This window comes from Leucoraja erinacea, chromosome 18 (genome assembly GCF_028641065.1).
Source record: "Leucoraja erinacea ecotype New England chromosome 18, Leri_hhj_1, whole genome shotgun sequence".
NCBI lineage: Eukaryota > Metazoa > Chordata > Chondrichthyes > Rajiformes > Rajidae > Leucoraja > Leucoraja erinaceus.
The window spans coordinates 24,997,018-25,020,398 of record NC_073394.1 but is presented as its reverse complement, the minus strand read 5'-3'; the positions used below and the strand labels follow the sequence as shown (position 1 = coordinate 25,020,398).

The window sequence follows — 23,381 nt, the reverse complement described above, 5'->3', positions numbered from 1 at the left end:
GTGTTGCCAATATCACTCTTATCCTGTGAGTGTAAAATGGTTACAGATAAATAATTGACAAATAAATCAATGAAGAATATTTTCGATGTTGCCAAAAACTTGGTTAAAAAATTTAGATTGAGAAGGATCATAACAGAGAAGGGAAGAGATGACGAGGCTTTGGCAAGGAACTCCAGTGTGACAATATAAGTGGCAAATGAATTTGGAACGAGTATTGGTCATGACGAACATGTAGGCAAACATTACTCATGATAATGACATTGGCATTATAACTAAAACAAACTCGAGAGTGGAAAGTAGGAGATCATGAGAATAGTTTAAGCTGGTCATGAGTCACGACTGATGGTTTCAATAACAGATAGTCTGACGCCAGGGAGGTCCAGGAAGTCGAAGATAATGGAAAGAATCCAAAAGCAAAAAAAACCTGAAAAATCTGAAATAAATGGAAAATCCTGGAAACACTACTTCTCGTCAGATAATGTCTGTGTAAAGAAAAACGGGTTTAATATTCATGTCGATAACTTCAGAACTCATGAACCAATCTGAAACGTTAACTTTGGTTCTGTCTCCACATGTGCTGCGTGACCTGCTGGGTATTTATAGAATTTTCTGTTTTTATTTTATGGCAGTAAGGGTATACAGTGGGAAACTTGGCTCCCAAAGTATGGTGAGTTTGCAAACATGCTGGTACCGCATGAGATTGTGATCGGAAATGGAGAAGCGTTTCCAACAGAGATAAAAGCTGATGCTGTGCCTCACCAAATAAACTGGAGAGTGTGGGAGTCTGGTGCAAAACACTCAGTAGACAACAGGGAGAAAACTGGTTGGAATTAAGAGAATGGTTTATTTAATAGTCTATTCTGATGAGATTAAAAAAATCAATTGCACAAGGCAAACTTCTAACTGTCCATAGGTTGAGAAAGAACTGCAGATGCTGGAAAATTTGAAGGTAGACAAAAATGCTGGAGAAACTCAGGTAGCATCTATGGAGCGAAGGAATAGGTGACGTTTCGGGTCGTGACCCTTCTTCAGACTGATGTGGGGTGGGCGGAAAAAAGAAAGACCGGTTGGATCTCACAGTTGCTGCACCTCAAATTCTGCTGGGTAGCTAACAACCCAACAGTATGAACTTTAAAATACTCATTTTTAGGTAATTGACCAATTGACCCCACCACCCCGTTCCCAATTCCCTTTGCTTACCTGAAGGAGGAACCATTTCTCTCATTAGCCTGGCACTCTTTCCCCTCCGTCCCTGCTCCATCCCCTTCCACCTATCTACCTTCACATTTCACACCTCTTCTCTCCATATATCACAGCCCAGATGTCTTTTCATCTCTAGACTCTGTCGACTCATCACACTCCCCTCACCTGTATTCACCTATTGTCCCGCACCACTTCTTTCCCAGCTTTCTATCCTCTATTACAATCAGTCAGAAAAGGGATCTCGACCCCTTTGCGGATGACACAAAGCTGGGTGGCAGTGTGAGCTGCGAGGTGGATGCTATTAGGCTGCAGGGGGACTTGGATCGGTTGGGTGAGTGGGCAGATGTCGTATAATATGGATAAATGTGAGGTTATCTACTTTGATTGCAAGAACAAGAAGGCAGATTATTATCTGACTGGTGTCAGATTAGGAAAAGGGGAGGTGCATCGAGACCTGGATGTCCTTCTACATCAGTCACTGAAAGTAAGCATGCAGGTACAGCAGTGAAGTAAGCAAATGGCATGTTGGCCTTCATAGCAAGAGGATTTGAGTATAGGAGCAAGGGGGTCCTGCTGCAGTTGTACAGGCCCTGGTGAGACCGCACCTGGAGTATTGTGTGCAGTTTTGGTCTCCTAGTTTGAGGAAGTACATTCTTGCTATTGAGGGAGTGTAGCGTAGATTCACCAGGTTAATTCCCGGAATGTCAGGATTGACATATGATGAAAGAATGGATCGACTGGGCTTATATTCACTGGAATTTTGAAGGATGAGAGGAGTGATATTATAAATACATATTAAATTATTAAGGGTAGGCCATTTAGGATTGAGATGAGGAAAAACATTTTCACTCAGAGAGTTGTGAATCAGTGAAATTCTCTGCCACAGAAGGCAGTGGAAGAGAGAGTTGGATATAGCTCTTCGGGCTACTGGAATCAAGGGATATGGGGAGAAAGCAGGAACGGGGTACTGATTCTGGATGATCAGCCATGATCATATTGAATGGTGGTGCTGGCTCGAAGGGCCGAATGGCATAGTCATGCACTTATGTTTCTATGACCCAAAACTGCCTATCTATCTCCTCCAGAGATGCTGCATGACCCTGTGAGTTACATCTTCACTTTGTCATTTTTGGTGAAACAGCATCAGCAGTTCCTTATGTCTAGATTGCAGCTGCTGTGGACCTGTTGTGATGGGCAGATTGAAGAGGATGGATCCAGGTCATTTCTGAGGCAGGAATTGATTCATGCCATAACCAAGTCTTGAAGCACTTCATTGCAACTGATGCAAGTCCGACTGGGTGGTAGTCATTGAGACAGATCACCATGTTCTTCTGGGGCACCTGTGTGATAGATGTCGTTTTGAAGCTGGTGGAAACTGAGACTGCAAAAGCTGTAGATTGAAGATGTCCTTGAATACTCCAGCCAATTGGTCCGCACAGATATTTAGCACTTGGCCGCACATGCCACGCGGGCCAGATGCTTTACTTGGATTCACCCTCTGCTACCTGGTACCTCCTGTAGGAGGTAACGGTGTACGAGCTCTGCCACAGCTGTCCGGCATCTGTTTGTGACTCCAGATTAGTCCTGTCTTGTCTCTTCACTCTTGTGACGATCTTCAGGAGGTCATACGAGCACTTAATGTATATCTCTGGATTGCCAGTACTAAACACCACAGATCTAGCCCTAAACAGATTATGGATCTCCTGATTCACCCAGGGCTTGGTGTTGAGGAAGACCCTTGAATATATTTGTAAATAGTTCATCCATGTCCTCCAATCATGATTCCATGTTGAATTTCTTTTTAATATGATTTCAAATAGAAATGAAAGTATCAACGATATAGTTTTATAAATAACATTTCATTATTTTCAATTAAAGTTTTTATGAGAAGAAAGCAGCTGTGCACAGAGCACTGTGCGACAACGTAGACACCCGCACGGTGATCGAGGAGCTGCGCACCCTTGTGAGCCAGTGCAACACATACATTGCAGCAAAGAAGAGCAACAAGGAGTTGCCAAACCGCATGCTGCTGAGAACCATTGCTACCTACCTCACAGAGATACTGAAGGTAAGACAAGGGGATGTAGTGTGCTAATGTGCCACACAGAGTGCCACACATTCACACTTAACATCTAACATTAATATGCCAAAATTTACCGAGCCACTGAAAATTAATCATAGAATTATATATTTTAAACATAAATATTATTAATTTCATTCAATAACAAGTAAAATACCAGAAATTTACTTTGTGCAAACATTTAATTGAATGGAGCCTGTGCCAAATCTAATCTAATGTGTCCTGTTTACTGAGACAGGTTTCCTGCAAAGCTATACTCCTTGAGCAGTATGTTAGTCAGGGTGCAGCTGGAATGATGACGGCAAGGAACTCTGGGCAAGTTAGGAACTTCCATATTTGCACCTGTCTATGGGGCAGTCCTGAATTTTCAGGTAGAATAATCTAGATCAATCATGAGGTAGTTCTTTTTCAGATAGACTAGCAATAATTTTCGTGGAGGAGGGTGGAGTGTTTGATGATGAGACCAGACCAGTAACCCAAAATAAAAAAAACAATTAATTTGTTTGTAGCATCTGTGTGATTCAGATTCAGTTCATCTGTTTTGCTAATGGGTACCTGTAATGTTGACCACAAATTTACTGGATGGTTGTAAAATACAGTACCCGTAATATTGACTGCAAAGTTACTGGTTGGTCAGAAAATCCATCCAGTTTTCTGATATCATTCAGGGGTCAATATCTGCCATTCTTACCCTTCTAACTTAACATGTGACTCAAAACTAGTAACAGTGTGGTAGATCTTTAACTCTTTAGTCATTACAGTTCCCACAAAACACCTTGTCTCACCAGTAGGACAGACCCATGATGGAGCGTGCACAGTGCTATACAGATGGGAGAGTAAACCTGGGAATCCTCAACATTGACTGCAGGTCTAATATCATCTCATGACACTAGATCATTTGGAAAAAAAATCTTGAATCTGAGTAAATTATACAGGCAATTTGAATATAGATGTCATAATAGGACATGGATAAGATTACAAAATAATGTGACTGTACCAGCATTGTTTTGAGAGGCATGTAATGTTTCATAAATCTAACTGTTTTCTTGAGTAAACAATATGCAGAGTAGATAAAGAGGAACCACAGAATGTTCATATCCATATGTAGATATTTTTAATGCTTTTGATAATGTACTGCAGAAAACAAGAGGAACCAAATATAGGAGCAAAGAGGTCCTTCTGTAGTTGTACAGAGCCCTAGTGAGACCACACCTGGAGTATTGTGTGCAGTTTTGGTCCCCTAATTTGAGGAAGGACATTCTTGCTATTGAGGGAATGCAGCGTAGGTTTACAAGGTTAATTCCCGGGATGGCGGGACTGTCATATGCTGAGAGAATGGAGCAGCTGGGTTTGTGCACTCTGGAGTTTAGAAGGATGAGAGGCTATCTCAATGAAACATATAAGATTGTTAAGGGCTTGGACACACTAGAGGCAGGAAGCATGTTCCCGATGTTGGGGGAGTCCAGCACCAGGGGCCACAGTTTAAGAATAAGAAGTAAGCCATTTAGAACGGAGAGGAGGAAACGCTTTTTCTCACAGAGAGTAGTGAGTCTGTGGAATTCTCTGCCTCAGGTGGAGGCAGGTTCTCTGGATGCTTTCAAGAGAGAGCTAGATAGGGTTCTCAAAAATAGCGGAGTCAGGGGATAAGGGGAGAAGACATGAATGGGGTACTGATTTTGGATGATCAGCTATGATCACATTGAATGGCGGTGCTGGCTCGAAGGGCCAAATGGCCTACTCCTGCGTCTATTGTCTATTGTGGGGAAATGTGATGTTGTGACTTTGATTGGAAAAAAGAGAAAATTAGAAAATATTTCAAATGATGTAAAGCTAGTAAATGTTGGGTTACAGAGGCTTGATTAAAAATTAAAGATCTGAGGTGCCAATAGTAAAAAATATCAATTGTCCGGCCTTGTTTCAAGCCAGGCAGTGGGAAATGAAGTTGTAATTTTGATTGTCTTTGTGTTCCCTTCTATCAATCAGATTTTTGGAGCAATAGAGGGTGAAGAACCCATTGGGTTCCCTGTTAGAGGAGATGGTCAGAATTTGAATGTAAGTATTTTTCATTCTCTCCAAAAAAGTACTATATCAACACTGAAGAAGTATTCTGTAATGCAACAAAAATATTAATACAATAAAAATATGAGATCCCCAAGTATTATTTTTACATTCTCCCGAGAAGGGTTGGGGCTCATTTAGCAGGCAACACGTTCCAATGGTGGAACACTGTTACCCTTGATTCTGTGCTCAAGACCTGAAGTGGGATATGATCCCACAATCTTGTGAATCAGACATTACCACTCAGCTAGGTTTGACACATCTTTTTTTTTGTACAATTACTGTGAGAATCATGGTGTATAGGTGCTGACTGCATGATCAAAGTAAGGTACTATTGTGTAATGAAATTGGAGGAAAGCTGTTACTATGACAGAGCCATCAAACATTGAATTATCCAATTATGAATAATGCCCACCCCCCCCCCCACTTTCCTGTTCCCCAATCTTAGTGTGAACTCATGTATACCACCTCCCCAGTCACGCTGCTCCTTTCCCCTCCTTTTTATGTTCATCTCCCATCCTCATGACGCCCATTTCCTTTTTTCCCCATCCCTTTTCCCTTTCTCCGTACCCTATCGCCCATACCCCTTCCTCTGGCTTTATATTTTGCACCTCCTTATCTGACGCTCTTTTGTCTCCTTTTCACCTCCAGCCTTTGTCAATTACTCCACCCATTTGGTAATCCAACCCACCCCACCCCTCGCCTATATCCACCAATTACTTGCAATGCTTTGCCCTGCCCTTTCTATTTTCCAGCTTTCTTTTCCCTCCTACCCCCACTCCACTCCAATCAGTCTGAAGGATCTCTGAAATGTCAATCTGTCCATTCCTTCTATAGATGCTGTCTGACCTACTAAGTTCCTCCAGCACTTTGTGTTTTACTCAGTTACTGCTACATCTACCTCTAACGTTGTGCTCTTTATCCAGCTGGAAACCACAGTGATGCCTTACCTGAAGGTATTATCAGATTTTCGTGAAGGTGTCCGACAAATAGCCCGCGAGAAGAAAGGTAGGGAGTTAATGGAGCACCCAGTTTTCCATGCATGTCCCTCCAATAGCTAACATTTAATTAGCATAGATACGATCAATAGCCTCGGTACTGAAAGTGGAAGGAAGAAGCTGCAATTAAAATTTAACTTTACAACAGGTTAAGATAAAGACTGTCCAGAACATTCCAGTTTGGGCAGGACTTCCTTGTCTTGTAGTTCACCAATTCTTTTCCATCCCCTGGTTTACCTGCCGCTTCTACCACTATGAATTTCAATAGCCTTTTGCAAATAATTAAGGTGAAGAGATTATTCCATCACTCTTGCCCAGGAATCCTGTCATCACAAAGCTTCAGGCCAGCAGCATCGCATCTTTAATCAATATTCAAGGTTACATTTGTTGCATATAATAGATTAGTGGTGTTTCTCCCCAATCTCTAAATCACACATACACACAAAATATAGTTCAGACTTTGTACTCAGTTCTTTGGGCTGTTTCTTCGGGTTGGACAAGGTTTTAAGCAAGCTGCTTTGACTGCTCCCCTCTTATTCATTCCTTATTTTTCCTCTGGGCCACCTGCTTTTATAGTGTGAAGCATCAGGAGTATGTCCATTTATCAGCTTAGTTACGATATCTCCCCTTCCAGTTGATGGACTCCTTCCAACAGATTTACCTTCATATTTGAACAAGAGACCTATTCCTGGAGAATGCGTAACTTGATAGGGTATAATAGTGTGTCAGTTCCAACCCATATTGAAGCTAATGTATTATGTACCAAGGCCTGTTTCTGCAGTTCTACCAATAAAATATTTTGTTTTGTACCTTGCAAGGCCAGATCGCTGATGTCAAACAAATATGGACTGTAAGCATCTAAACCACTTTACGATGACATATGTTGAGGTTTCTTGACAAATCATAAACTCCCAATCAGAGCTAATTTCTTGCACACTTGTAAGATTCTACATCACTAAATGTGGTGAGATCGTCGCATACCAACAAAATAATTGTGCTCTAACTACTGGTCAATAATCTACATATCATTATTCCAAGAGTCATCGGTATGGTTTAAAAAATAAGATTGGGAAACAAATCTGGTAGAGGAAAGAGAAAGGATCAAGAGAGAGTGTAATAAATCAACTACTTCTGAAGCAATTTTCAAATCATTAAAGTAATCACATTGTTGTCATTTCACCAATTAAGAGTGCAGAGTTGTAGGGAATACAATGACTTTCAATTCCCTACAACACTACACTTCTACATGCATTGAATAATCTGAACCTGAATCACCAATTCATAAGCAAAAACAGGTGTTTAGAAACGAAAAAGCAAAAACAGGTGTTTAGAAATTTTTGCAAAGTAATTAAAAAGAAGTAACTGAAATATCACACAAGTATCCAGGCCCTTTACTCAGTACTTTGTTGAGGCACCTTTGGCAGCGATTACAGCCTCAAGCCTTGGGTATGACGCTACAAGCTTGGCACACCTGTATTTGGGTAATTTCTCCCATTCTTCTCTGCAGATCCTCTCAAACTCTGTCAGATTGGATGGGGAGCGTCGATGCACAGCTATTTTCAGGTCCCTCCAGAGATGTTCGATTGGGTTCAAGTCTGGGCTCTGGCTGGGCCACTCAAGGACATTCACAGATGTCACGAAGCCACTCCTGCGTTTTCTTAGCTGTGTACTTAGGGTCATTGTCCTGTTGGAAGGTGAACCTCCGCCCCAGTCTGAGGTCCAGAACACTCTGGAGCAGGTTTTCATCAAGGATCTCTCTGTGCTTTGCTCTGTTCATCTTTCCCTCGACCCCGACTAGTCTCCCAGTTCCTGCCACGAAAAACATCGCCACAGCATGATGCTGCCACCACTATGCTTCACCGTAGGAATGGTATTGGCCAGGTGATGAGCGGTGCCTGGTTTCCTCCAGACGTGACGCTTTGCATTCAGACCAAAGAGTTCAATCTTGGTTTCATCAGACCAGAGAATCTTGTTTCTCATGGTCTGAGAGTCCTTTAGGTGCCTTTTGGCAAACTCCAAGTGGGCTGTCTTGTGCCTTCTACTGAAGAGTGGCTTCTGTCTGGCCACTCTACCTTAAAGGCCTGATTGATGGAGTGCTGCAGATAGAGTTGCCCTTCTGGAAGGTTCTCCCATCTCCACAGAGGAACTCTGGAGCTCTGTCAGAGTGATCATCGGGTTCTTGGTCACCTCCCTGACCAAGGCCGTTCTCCTCCGATTGCTCAGTTTGGCCGGGCGGCCAGCTCTATGAAGAGTCCTGGTTCCAAAGTTCTTCCATTTGAGAATGACGGAGGCCACTGTGCACTTCGGGACCTGCAATGCTGCAGAAATTGTTTTATACCCTTCCTCAGGTCTGTGTCTCGATACAATCCTGTCTTGGAGGTCCACAGACAATTCCTTCGTCTTCATGGCTTGGTTTTTGCTCTGACATGCACTGTCAACTGTGAGACCTTATACAGACAGGTGTGTGCCTTTCCAAATTATGACCAATCAATTTAATTTACCACTGGTGGACTCCAATTTGGAGAAAGTTTTCAAGGATAATCAATGGAAACAGGATGAACCTAAGCTCAATTTTGAGTATCATAGCAAAGGGTCTGAATACTTATTCAGTTATTTCTTTTTAATTACTTTGCAAAAGTTTGCACAAAAAAACCTGTTTTCGCCTCTTCATTCTGGGATATTGTGTGTAGATTGATTTAAAAAAAGAAATGAATTTAATCCTTTTTAAAATAAGGCTGTAACGCAACAAAATGTGGAAAAAGTGAAGGGGTCTGAATATTTCTGAATGCACTGTACAAGCAGAGTTCGATTGAGTTAGAATAGTATCAGTGCTGATCCAGGTCGGAATGAACCTAACATGATGAACTTAGCACCTCTACAATTATGGATAAAAATGAGATGCAAGTAGATAAATAACTTGTCATGTAATGTAAAAAAAAAATCTTTAATCTCCAGTTAACCCTTAATTAGCTGAGCAGAGCACAAATTGCTTCAATCTACTTAATACCTCTTATTTTTAACCTTTTACTCCTGGCACTGTTATCAATGATCAACACGAATGCAAAGGAAATAGTTTGGAGACGAAACTTGAGTAATGCTCGATTCTGACACTGCTTGAAATGTGTGTGTTGATTAACCCTTTCTGTGTTACAGTTAGTGAGGTTCTGCAGCTGTGTGATGGTCTTCGAGATGATATCCTTCCTGAACTTGGAGTCCGCTTTGAGGACCATGAAGGTATATGTTGAATCTGGTCAGCCTATAGACTGAATTAGAGAGACAAAGGTTTCCTTGTGTTGAATCTGGTATTTATTGAAAGTAAAATTGGGATTGGTTGCATCTAATGTCAAATCTGTCATGTACTACTGCTAAGTAATATTCTCTGATGCAAGATTTTTTAACATTTTCTTTTCCCATGTTCAACCAGCTGAAAGAGGGGCTGATTGTCTGATGACTTTGCAATTACAGGGCTGTGCACTGTGGTGAAGCTAGTGGACAGAGAGACATTGCTGAGGGAGCGAGAAGAGAAGAAAAAGGTAAATTGCAAATCTGTAGGTAGCGAATTTCGGAAAGAATTAAGTCCATTATAGAACAAATCGTAATGAGGAAATTGCATGATTTCAGGCCAGTTTTCAGTTCTGAGCAGACAGTTCCTGGAGAAATTAATGTGACAACAGCATAGTCAATGCTCCTTCACTAGGACTTTTTTTGTGTGTAACACAAAGTAATTTATCACCAACATATAACCGGTGAGTAAAATTCTCCAGTTTGGTATAACCAATGTCAAAACCTAGATTAGATTTGTTTATTTTCATATACACATGAAGAGTGCAATTACATTTCTTATTTGCATGAAGCTCACAGTAAACAGTATACATGGTTATGATAAATTAAATGATAAATATAACAGCAAGTACAAAACACCAGAATGGTGCAAAGTGGTGCATTTTTTGTGACGGGATGCACTGGTGCAGCATTTCAGCACCTCAGCACATCAGCAAAGTTTTTTGTTGTTTTCTGGCCACATGACAGGTGTGTTTATTATTCATGCACACAGATGCTTTTTTTGTGTACAAAAAAGCTATCTGAAATAGTGCAAAAAATATAGAAACAACCGAATGTGGTAGGGTTAAGAATAGGCACAACTATTGTAAGATATATGATAGTAAACTGTCATAGGGGCTGGAGATTTTCTATGATTTTAAATCTAAATATTTTATTTTTATGTTCTTAAAACATGGAGAGAAAAAATTAGGACGCTATTATTCTTTATGTAGATCTGAACATATTTATGGAGTTGACTTTAATTATCCAAAGGCCTGGCTGTTGCATTGGCAACATATTTAAAGATGATAAATTTAAATTCATGTTATTAAATTAATTTGGAATAAAGAGCATTATGTTGAGCATGAAAGTGGTGATGCACATAAAAATATATTTTCTCTATCAATGCCTTTCCCTATCTAGCCAGTGTATCACCCACTGTTATAATTCTTGCACCGTGGCTCTCCTCTGCGTAATGTGGGAAAATTTGAAAACAAAATTTTACTTAAATTGTGAGATATTACAGAGGTTTGATACACAAAAGGAGTTGGGTGTCTGAAGATCATACAGAAAATAATAGGTTGTCTAATATAATTTTATTGTTTACTGCTTGGTGAAGTGAACATGATAGGGGAAAGATTATACATAGCATTATTGAGACCACATCTGTCGTACTAAGTACACTATTAGTTTCCATAATTAAAGATGGATGTAAGTGCTGTAATCTTAGGAAGCAGGAATCATAGGAAGCAGTTTAGAGAAGGTTTACTAGTCTGATATACCAGCACTGCTCAGTCTGCCTTATGAGGAAAGATTGGACAGATCTAGGCTTGCATCTGCTTGAGTTTAGAAGTGTGAGCGGTAACTTGATTGAAATATGTAAGGTCCTGAGGGGACAGTGGGTTAAAAGTGGATAGGATGTTTCCTCCAGTGGGAGAATCTAAATAGGGTCATTGTTTTAAAATAAGGGGTCACCCACTTAAACAAATCAATATATTATTTTCTGAGGTTTGAAGATTTGTAGAGCTCCCTTCCTCAAAGTGTAGTCGTAAAAGAGCCGTTTAATATTTTTAAACTGGAGTTCAATGATTTTTAATAAGCATAGGCATAAAGATTAACAGGGGTAGATGGAAACACACAAATTGGATCACAGTAATATCACCCATGATTTTACTGCATGACACCAGGCTCAAGGAGGTTTCGACTCCTTCTAATGTGTTGTTCGATATGTTAATCTTTTAATATATGATTATTTGTAAATATATGAAACGTTTAACATTTTTTAATTTAGTTTTATCCATTTTTTAATTTTTTCTGTTATTTAAATCTATTTCATCAATTTTAAAGTGTCGCCAATTGTGCAAAAGACCACAGCAGGAAGACCTCAAACTTTAGTTGGGATATCCAGATTGGGGGATTGTGTGGTATAAATGCAAGATGTGGGCTAAATTAAATCTGATCAGGCCTGTTGTGTTTACCACAAATTGTAACCTTTTAACTGCTGTTTTTTTGGGGGCAGATTGAAGAAGCAAAAATCAGGAAGAAGGAAGAGGCAACTCAGAAAAAAAGAGAACTTGAAGTAAGAATTTACAACATGCTGCAGGACACCATACCAAAATAGCTAGTTGGTTTAATGTAACTTGTCTATCGTGATGGACATGATGGGAAATAAAAAGAAACAGCCAGTAGACAGCAAGAATCCGAAAGATCACTCACTAACCCCAATTCTTATAAACATAGAAACATAGAAAATAGGTGCAGGAGGAGGCCATTCAGCCCTGCGAGCCAGCACCGCCATTCATTACGATCATTGCTGATCATCCACAATCAGTAACCCATGGCTGCCTTCTCCCCATACTGCTTTATTCCGCTAGCCCCAAGAATTCTATCTAACTCTCTTTTAAATTCATCCAGTGAATTGGCCTCCACTGCCTTCTGTGGCAGAGAATTCCATAAATTCACAACTTTCTGGGTGGAAAAAGTTATTTCTAACCTCAGTTTTAAATGGCCTCCCATTTATTTTTAGACTGTGCCCCCCAGTTCTGGACTACCCAAACATTGGGAACATTTTTCCTACATCTAGCTTGTCCAGTCCTTTTATAATTTAATATGTTTCTATAAGATTCCCTCTCATCCTTCTAAATTCCAGTGAATACAAACCCAGTCTTTCCAATCTTTCCTCATATGACAGTCCCGCCATCCCGGGGATTAACCTCGTGAACCTACGCTGCACTCCCTTCATAGCAAGGATGTCATTCCTCAAATTAGGAGACCCAAACTGCACACCATACTGTAAATAGTTGTGGCCCAGGCACCGAGCCTTGCCGTACTCCACTCACCACTACCTGCCATTCTGAAAGGGACCTGTTAATCCCTATTCTTTGTTTCCTGTTTGCCAAACAATTTTCTATCCATATCAGTACCCTACCCCCAATACCATGTGCTCTAATTTTCCCCACTAATCTCCTGTGTGGGACCTTATCAAAGGCTTTCTGAATGTCCAGATAAACTACATCCACTGGCTCTCCTTCGTCCATTTTACTTGTCACATCCTCAAAAAATTCCAGAAGATTAGTCAAGCAGGATTTCCCTTCATAAATCCATTCTGACTTGGACCAATCCTTTTACTGCTATCCAAATGCGACATTATTAGTTCTTTAATCATTTAACCAGCATCTTCCCCACCACCGATGTCAGGCTAACTGTTCTATATTCCCCGTGTTCTCTCTCGCTCCTTTCTTGAAAAGTGGGATAACATTAGCTACCCTCCAATCCACAGGAACTGATCCTGAATCTATAGAACATTGGAACATGATCACTAAAGCATCCACAATTTCTAGAGCCACCTTCTTGAGTAGGTGGCTCTAGAATTCTTGAATGTTTATAACTCGTTTACATTTAACCATAACTGCAGCAAAAGTCAGCAAACGGAGACTTTTGCATTTATACAAAATTGAATGTTGGATTCTCAGTGAACATCTGGACCATTCATTTCCCAAACTTTTGTTTTAAACAGAGTCATAGGGTAATATAGCACGGAAAAAAGGCCGTTCTGATCACCAGGTTGGTACTAAACATTGCTGCCAATCATGTGCTAATCCCATTTTATTCTCCCCTCATTCTCTTCAAACCTACCCCCACCCATGCTGATTCCACCATTCGCCTACACACTCGGAGCACTCTATGATAATCAGTTAACCCACTAATTCACACCTCTCAGTGATTAGGGGTAAACAGGAGGAAACCCACGTGGACAGAGAGAACATGCCAACTCCACACAGACAGGACCAGAAATCAAGATCATCAGATAGAATAGCAGACTAAAGGCCTTTCAGCCCCTGGAGTCTGCTCCACCGTTTGATCGTGGCTTATCTATTTTTCCTTCTCAACCTTCTCAATGCCCATTACCTTTCCCTGTTCTCCACATACCCTATGACATGATTCAAGATTAAACCCAGGTTGCTGAAACTGTAAGGCAGCAGCTATACCAGTGAAGAATTAATTATTCTTGAACTGCATTAAATTACAATTTCACCACTGAGAGACTCCATGCTGGGCATCAAATACTGTCCAGAGGGTCCGCAGATTCCAATTCGGTGATCTTTCCAAAAGACAAATGTATGTTGTGATGTTAAGTGTCAATCAGACTGAGGTTTTCAAATACTTGCACAATTGTAATTAATTTATTACATTCACAATCATAGATCTGAACTCCTTTTGAAGCTTAGCATCAGCTTTGCCATTTGGCTTCCATCTGCAGTATCATCCCCTGACCTGCTCCCTCTTTATAAACTTGTAGTTGATTCTCTATTTTAATGTAAGCCAGAAATAAGTTGGGAATTAGCAATGCTCATTGAAATGTGAAGTCTGATTTGAATCGTTTAGAATTCCATTCCTTGGAATATCATCAGAAGGATAATATTTCTTTCATAACCATTTGACCCTTAAGTAAAAGAGTGACTCCAAATACTGATTGATAAAGTTCACTTGACTGAGAACTATACTATCCATGTTATTCCAAATGCCAGTTTGTCATTTTTATATTTATGCAGGAGAAATTGGAATTTGTAAGTACATAACTATAAATTCTCATGTACAATATTTATTTAGGAGGCAAACATTGCCCACCCTTCTCTTCCATGAAGCAAATATAGTATATATTTACTTAGAAAGCTGGAACTATATTTAGAACCATATGTATGTAATCTTTACAAAGTGACTAATTGCACTGTTTATGACAAATTTTCATGTTGACAATCCAACTATATATACCTTTGTCTCTTTATCATGGAAACCTATAATGTTGTATTGTGATAAACTCTCTTATCAATAGCAGCTGACCTTTCATTACATACTGCCCTTCAGAAGCAATGAAGGGCAGTATGTTTTGAGATTTTAAAAATCAAGTATTTAATTTATCCCATCAAATAAAGCATAAAAAGAAGTTTAATTTGACACCTAATTCACTTTCATATCTTCAGTATTAAAAATGTTATGGCCATTTACATACTCGGAAATTGGCATCTTGTTCCCTATGCTTTTTCATTGACTTAACACAAAAGCTGTGATCGAGAACATTTAAAAGCCCATAACTTTCTTAAAATTTAAGAGAACTGAAAGAAATGTTTAGTTGTTATAGATTGAAGCATTCTGAAACAAATATGAAATAATCTTACTTAGATGACTTGAAATTAAAGCATATAATTAGTTAGTTACCTAATTGCAGTTAATTACAAAATTCAATTACTAGATCTAAACATCTATCCATTTCTTAAGAATAGATTAACATTTTTAAATATCCGAAGTGTCCAAATAACGTTCACACAATAATTCAGAATATACCATAATTTTTAAATCTCATTGTCATGGGTTTATAGGCCAAATGGAAGGAATTTAATGTTTAATACCTGTACATTAATGGCCATTTAAATCAACTTGCCTGTGGGATTTTCTGGGACGGGACCATTTGGAACGTTGAGGTTGCGGTGATTTAGTCCCCCATTTCGGCAGCAAATACACTGCCAGTTCTTCGGGGGGGAAAATTACCGTTTCGCAACTTAAAATGTGAATTAAATGCATCTTAAGAAACACTTTTATACATAAAAATAAACTCTGAGTTACAGTGATTTATTTTTCAAAGAATATTCAAGGATATGCCTTGAGTTGCCTCAACATGATAAGGTGTTGACTTGTTCATGTGAACATGCAAAGTCTTATTATCATAGCAGAAAGTCTTGGACTATAGAGATTCCGGGTTGAAATCTAAAATGTACAGGTACTAAGTGCTGCTGGAAGGCAAAATGTAGGGAGTAGAGGCTGGAATGACAGTAACCTGAGACCTTCCTTCTGCAACCCGAGGATGCCTTCATTACACCAGTATTTGCATGTGGTAGATGGTGACCAGTTGGCAGTTCTGGGAGAGAGCATATTTTTGCTAGCCAAACTACACAATTTTTCCATCCCTCGCCAAACTAGAAGATTAAAATTAAGTAATATTGGAAACACTAAACCTTTATGCAGGAACTGGTGAAATCCAGCATCTTCTGGGTTACCGGAGATCAAGTGTGGAGGATGTGGTGGTGGTTGTGGAGCAGTGCAGTTGTACAAAGCAACAGAACACTTAAATCTGACTCTGCCAAACCAAACAATTAGATTTGCATAAGAGTGAAGGGGTTTAGTGACTAACATACCATTTATCTTCTTCAAGGCAGTGAAACTAGCAAAGATGAAAATTCCACCCAGCGAGATGTTCCGATTAGAAAAAGAAAAGTATTCCAAGTTTGATGAAAATGTAAGTATTACAAGACAGGAAGCTGAGCCTACTTATTGCCTTAGTTAGAGACAGCTTCTTGTAAAGGCATATCTCAATCATAAGAGTAATTGGAAATGCTATGTTTAATTTTAAACATCCATCAGGTACTGTGCTCTCCATAATGTTTGGGACAAAGACCCATCATTTATTTATTTTGCCGCTGTACTCCACAATTTGAGATTTGTAATAGAAAAAAATCACATGTGGTTAAAGTGCACATTGTCAGATTTTATTAAAGGGTATTTTTATACATTTTGGATTCACCATGTAGAAATTACAGCTGTGTTTATACATTGGTCCCCACCCCCACCCATTTCAGGGCACCAGAATGTTTGGGACACCTGGCTTCACAGGTGTTTGTAATTGCTCAGGTGTGTTTAAATGCCTCCTTAAGGAAAAGGAGCTCTCAGCACCCAGTCTTTCCACCAGTCTTTCCATCACCTTTGGAAACTTTTATTGCTGTTTAGCTTGAATCTCTTGAATCAACATGAGGACCAAAGTTGTGGCAATGAAAGTCAAAGAAGCCATTATGAGACTGAGAAACAAGAATAAAACTGTTAGAGACATCAGCCAAACCTTAGGCTTACCAAAATCAACTGTTTGGAACATCATTAAGAAGAGAGCACTGGTGAGCTTACTAATCGCAATGGGACTGGCAGGCTAAAGGGCCTGTCCCACTTTCACAAACTAATTCACGACCTCTGCCGAGTTTGCCCTTGACTCGTACTCGCAGCATGGGACGAAGATTAACTACATCAGAGTGATGGCAAGAGCAAGGTATGGACGAGTGAAGGAACTGCCCAAGATCCAAAGCATACCACATCCGTGAAACACGGTGGTGGGGGTGTTATGACCTGGGCAGGTATGGCTGCTGAAGGTACTGGCTCACTTATCTTCATTGATGATACAACTGCTGATGGTAGTAGCATAATGAATTCTGAAGTGTATAGACACATTCTATCTGCTCAAGTTTAAACAAATGCCTCAAAACTCATTGGCCGGTGGTTCATTCTACAGCAAGACAATGATCCCAAACATACTGCTAAAGCAACAAAGGAGTTTTTCAAAGCTAAAAAATTGTAAATTCTTTGGTGGCCAACTCAATCACCCGATCTGAACCCAATTGAGCATGCCTTTTATATGCTGAAGAGAAAACTGAAGGGGACTGGCCCCCAAAACAAGCATAAGCTAAAGATGGCTGCAATACAGGCCTGACAGAGCATCACCAGAGAAGGCACCCAGCAACTGGTGATGTACATGAATCGCAGACTTCAAGCAGTCATTGCATGCAAAGGATATACAACAAAATACTAAACATGACTACTTTCATTTTCTTGACATTGCTGTGTCCCAAACATTATGGTGCCCTGAAATGGGGGGACTATGTATCTACATGGTGAAACTAAAATGTATAAAAATGGCCTTTATTAACATCTGACAAAGTGCACTTCAATCACATGTGATTTTTTTTTTTTCTATTACAAATCTCAAATTGTGGAGTACAGAGGCAAATAAATAATGGGTCCTTGTCCCAAACATTATGGAGGGCACTGTATATGGGAAGTCCTCATCTTTCTACAGGAGCCTTTGAAGGAAAATGAACGCAGAAATTAGCTAAAAACATTATCGAAGATAGTTGTAATGCCTTCCATAACTAAATGTTGTTTACATCAGGCCTTACTGATGAGGAAATCCAATTTAAGCAGGCAACTAAATTTCAATGCGACTGAAACAGAAGCGGAGAGATTTATTGGGAGACCTATATTCATTTTTATGCTTATCATTCTAATGACTCTATAAATGTTGGTTGTCTCCAGTTCCTCTCACGGAATTTGTGAGAATTTTTTTTTCCAATTCACATTTCTTGGCACATGCACCGACAGCTTTGTGATGCAAAATATCACGATATCTGCTTGCTCAGAATGTGGACATTCAGAATATTCCCATAATGTGGAAGTCACCTGCAAATTTCTTCAGGTTATAATTTAAAGGTAAATGTCAGCCAGTAACCCTCCGCAGTTCTTCAAAGGACTGCTGTGGGGTATTTTGCATTCACTTGTAAATGCAGATGTGCCCTTTATCTTAACATTGATAAGAAATCTGGCCATCTGTGACTTGGTGAGTGTAAATGGGTACCTCCCTGGAGTGTTGGCAAAGATTTTGAACTGTAATATCTGGAGTGGGACTTGAGCCCACAGCCTCCTGTCTCAGCACCAATAATGCTGTAAATGAGCCACAGCTAATACAGATACTTTCATAATTCCATTGCCATATTCCTGTGATCTGCAGCTTTAATTGGTGCAGAGATAGCCAGTCTAATTTGAAGGAAAAAGTAGCAGCTAATGCAATTAGATTTTGTGTACAATATCAGACAAACAAAGTCATAGTTTGAACCTTTGTGATTGCATTCAATAATCCTTGCAGGATATGCATGTGGTTTTCAGGTGAATACACAGCCTTTCTACCCTTTAGGATATTAGATATGTACTCTTCTTTGACACCAATTAAAATTACTTTTCATTGTTGGTTTAATGAATTGCACAGATAACTTACCTTCAAAATGTTTATGAGATAAAATATTGGCCAATGCGAAGATTTTGTAATGTTGGTCACTCAACCAGGGAGCAGAATGTATGAGAGATACGGCTTGATCATTTATATAATTTAAATATCGGCAGCGCTGGTGAACCCAGTTTTGACTGACTACTCCTTAATTGAGGGAAAGTGAAGCCACATTTCAAAATGTAACTACAAAACTGCTTGAAATCAGATAATACAGATGGGTGATTTGGACTGCTTGATTCAACTACTTAGCGATTACAGCATATTCTTTGTCATGATACATAGAAACATAGAAACATAGAACTTAGGTGCAGGAGTAGGCCATTCGGCCCTTCGAGCCTGCACCGCCATTCAATATGATCATGGTTGATCATCCAACTCAGTATCCCGTACCTGCCTTCTCTCCATACCCCCCGATCCCCTTAGCCACAAGGGCCACATCTAACTCCCTCTTAAATATAGCCAATGAACTGGCCTCAACTACCCTCTGTGGCAGAGAGTTCCAGAGATTCACCACTCTCTGTGTGAAAAAAGTTATTCTCATCTCGGTTTTAAAGGATTTCCCCCTTATCCTTAAGCTGTGACCCCTTCTCCTGGATTTCCCTAACATCGGGAACAATCTTCCTGCATCTAGCCTGTCCAACCCCTTAAGAATTTTGTAAGTTTCTATAAGATCCCCTCTCAATCTTCTAAATTCTAGAGAGTATAAACCAAGTCTATCCAGTCTTTCTTCATAAGACAGTCCTGACATCCCAGGAATCAGTCTGGTGAACCGTCTCTGCACTCCCTCTATGGCAATAATGTCCTTCCTCAGATTTGGAGACCAAAACTGCACGCAATACTCCAGGTGTGGTCTCACCAAGACCCTGTACAACTGCAGTAGAACCTCCCTGCTCCTATACTCAAATCCTTTTGCAATGAAAGCTAACATACCATTCGCTTTCTTTACTGCCTGCTGCACCTGCATGCCTACCTTCAATGACTGGTGTACCATGACACCCAGGTCTTGCTGCATCTCCCCCTTTCCCAATCGGCCACCATTTAGATAATAGTCTGCTTTCCCGTTTTTGCCACCAAAATGGATAACCTCACATTTATCCACATTATACTGCATCTGCCAAACATTTGCCCACTCACCCAGCCTATCCAAGTCCCTTGCAGTCTCCTAGCATCCTCCTCACAGCTAACACTGCCCAGCTTAGTGTCATCCGCAAACTTGGAGATATTGCCTTCAATTCCCTCATCCAGATCATTAATATATATTGTAAATAGCTGGGGTCCCAGCACTGAGCCTTGCGGTACCCCACTAGTCACTGCCTGCCATTGTAAAAAGGACACGTTTACTCCTACTCTTTGCTTCCTGTTTGCCAGCCAGTTCTCTATCCACATCAATACTGAACCCCCAATGCCGTGTGCTTTAAGTTTGTATACTAATCTCTCATGTGGGACCTTGTCGAAAGCCTTCTGGAAGTCCAGATACACCACATCCACTGGTTCTCCCCTATCCACGCTACTAGTTACACCCTCGAAAAATTCTATAAGATTCGTCAGACATGATTTACCTTTCGTAAATCCATGCTGACTTTGTCCAATGATTTCACCACTTTCCAAATGTGCTGCTATCCCATCTTTAATAACTGACTCTAGCAGTTTCCCCACTACCGATGTTAAACTAACTGGTCTGTAATTCCCCATTTTCTCTCTCCCTCCCTTCTTAAAAAGTGGGGTTACGTTTGCTACCCGCCAATCTTCAGGAACTACTCCAGAATCTAAAGAGTTTTGAAAGATTATTACTAATGCATCCACTATTTCTGGAGCTGCAGTGCAGAAGGTGTAAAATTCCTATAAAGAATTTGTAAGGTTGTTTAGAGTGAATTATAATTATTTGTATGTTATTACAACAGACAAGTTTGATGGCCTGCTTTTTTTCCCCATTGTCTGCTCTCTTATGCAAGTACTTAAAGTTAGTATTGTTTCTTTTCATCAAGGGATTTCCAACCCATGATACTGAGGGTAAGGAACTCAGTAAAGGACAGTCCAAAAAACTTAGGAAACTTTATGAAACACAGGAGAAGTTGTACAACGAATATGTGCAGACACTGCAGAATGGCAGTACCAGCTAAACACATAACCAGGACTGTGTTTCCAAGGGGCAAAAAAAGCACAAGAATGGTGGGAATAAATAAATAAAAGAGACTTTGTTTACCCTTGGCGATGAGAGGTGCCATGACGAATCGACTGATGGATGTAAATAAAACTGAGGTTCTGAACAGTTAACTTTGATCTTGTTCAATGAAGAATTAAATGAGAATGATGAGAGACTGAATGGCATAGTGTGTTAGGCACTTGCTGTTTACATTAAGGACTGGCATTTAATCCATTCTGGGTTGATTTAACTCGATGATTTTTTGGGGCAAACCAAGTGCTGTTTAATTCAGTCCCTAATAGGAGGTTCTCGTTAAACAGTAATTGGTGGCATCATTTAAGCCAAAGACTGGCTGGTATGGAAACTACACTGTGTTTGGGGTGCCCCCAGAGATTGGTTCTAAACAGAGGGATCAGTGATGTACTCACCAAGCTGCAAATAACATAATAAATAAGATAATGTCGCTAAAAAGCGAAGTAATTTTGAGCAATATCATTCAACTTGATCAGTACAAAGTTCACAAAAGTTATTTTGTGAACAAAATATGTAACAAAATCATTAAATAAAGCAGTTTGGGGTCAAAAACATACTAATTGCTTGATATATTTACTCTCCCCTCTTAATAAATGAGACAATTCAATTTCCGTCCACAATTGTGTACTTTGTGGTTTTAATTACTGCTCCTTTGATTAATAATTTAATATTTAGGGATAGATATAATTTGTTTGAAAAGCTGCTGTTTCAAAATTATATATTTCATGTTAGTTTGCTTTGAGAATGGAAATCTGACATGGACCAAAATGCCATTTGATCAAGCTTCCCTTGGATTTTCATGAGTCTGCCTCAAAAGACAAAAGTAGTCCCCATTTTCTGAGGCTGCACTCGGACGTGCTCACAGATGGTGCTTACCCAACAGTATGCTATTTTCAATGGAATTTATGTAGGATTTCTGTTACTTTTGCATTGGGTTTGGGTGTCTGTCACAGCTCTTAATTGGGGAATAGCTGTCTCATACCTACAGTTTGAAGTCGATATACCTAAACTGTCACACCTTTGCAGCTGAGGCAAACAACGTCAAATTTTAAAAGATGCGCTTATACTTTCATAAATCTTTCTTAGATGCAGTTTTTAACTTCTGTGTAATGTATCTGCAAATGTGCAGGAAATGCAATGATAAAATAGCACAAACATTTTTTTTTAAATGGAGACGCACAAAACTGCAGATGCTGGTTTACAAAAGAAAAAGTGCTGGAGTAACTCAATGAGTCAGTCAGCCAAGTTCTCCAGAGATGCTGCCTGACTTGCTGAGTTACTTCAGCAGTTTGTGACATTTATTATAATTTTTTTAAATTGCCATTGACATGTTTTTGAATCATCCAGAGTTAAATTAAACTGATAATGGTAGTTTAATCATCTATGTCATACTGTTTCTACCTCCATGGACTGAACACGAAGAATACAGCCACAATCTCCTTTTCTTGTCTTAATCACAATGTATGGATTTGGGGAATCAGATAAAGTTGAATGCAGCTTTGTGAGTCACTAGTATCCTGATTTGGAGAGTCTTGCACATTCTTTATATAATAAAATATTTTCAGCTATAAAAGCTGTTTTCTCATCTCAGTCTGCTAAAATACCAATCCTTGCTCAAGGGTTGAACTACAGGTGTCTGCTCACATTCACTAGCTCATTGAATTGACCATTATTCAAATACAAACATTGAGCTCGAACATGGGATGATTCATTACAACAAAACTATTTCTCATCCCCAATGTCCATAGATTCACACTTTCATGATCATTCCTGTTTTTTACTCCTCGCTGCTCATCCCAACTTCCTATCCTAGGTACATGGAAACAAATTATAGCTAAATTTTCCCTAAATGAGATGTACTTACTTAGCCCAAACCAGCATCACACAATACATTTTATCTACTATCTCAGTGCAGGTATCATACCGCAAGTTACTTTTGTTTATTAAGCTTGCAACAACAGAGCATTTCATTGTCTCCATGCTAAAGCTTTGAAACGTTATAAGTTAGCTGCTGGCGATAACCAGAAAAGGATCATGAATTAGCATTGGTATATTTCATTTAATTCAACCAGGTATACAAAAGTAACCATTTTTATATGTAGTTTCCGACTCATTTGTAAAATTGGACACAGATGATTACACAATTCTGTTGCTTATCCCATGAACCTTGTTGTGCAGAACTGATGTTCCAAAGCTTCAGATTAATAGCTAAGAAACCAGAGATACCCCTGCCACCATGTGCGGTAGGAAAATGTTCACAATGCCATTATTAAAAGAGGTTTGAAATAAGTGCAGGCTCAAATGACAATCAAATGCATTATATAGCATTCTCACTGCGGAATGGAGTAACAATCTGGTGTTCTTGGCATTTCAGTGGACTTGCTTGGTTGAAGATAGTGTTTATCCATTTCCTCCAGCACTTCTGTGGACATTCAAGTGTAGAGTCTT

General features: G+C 39.7%; 1 protein-coding gene across 2 annotated transcripts in view; it reads left to right on the top strand.

The window, feature by feature from the left end:
- cars1 (cysteinyl-tRNA synthetase 1) overlaps window positions 1-21,487 on the top strand; it is a 55,852-nt gene extending 34,365 nt beyond the window's left edge. For both annotated transcript variants that reach the window (XM_055649657.1, XM_055649656.1), the window contains 8 exons: window positions 3,082-3,271; window positions 5,267-5,335; window positions 6,268-6,349; window positions 9,493-9,573; window positions 9,805-9,872; window positions 11,900-11,959; window positions 16,088-16,171; window positions 20,743-21,487. In XM_055649657.1, the coding sequence (XP_055505632.1) occupies window positions 3,082-3,271; window positions 5,267-5,335; window positions 6,268-6,349; window positions 9,493-9,573; window positions 9,805-9,872; window positions 11,900-11,959; window positions 16,088-16,171; window positions 20,743-20,877 (769 nt within the window). In that variant the 3' untranslated portion in view covers window positions 20,878-21,487. The remainder of the gene's footprint in view (window positions 1-3,081; window positions 3,272-5,266; window positions 5,336-6,267; window positions 6,350-9,492; window positions 9,574-9,804; window positions 9,873-11,899; window positions 11,960-16,087; window positions 16,172-20,742) is intronic.
- The last annotated feature ends 1,894 nt before the right edge of the window (window positions 21,488-23,381 follow it).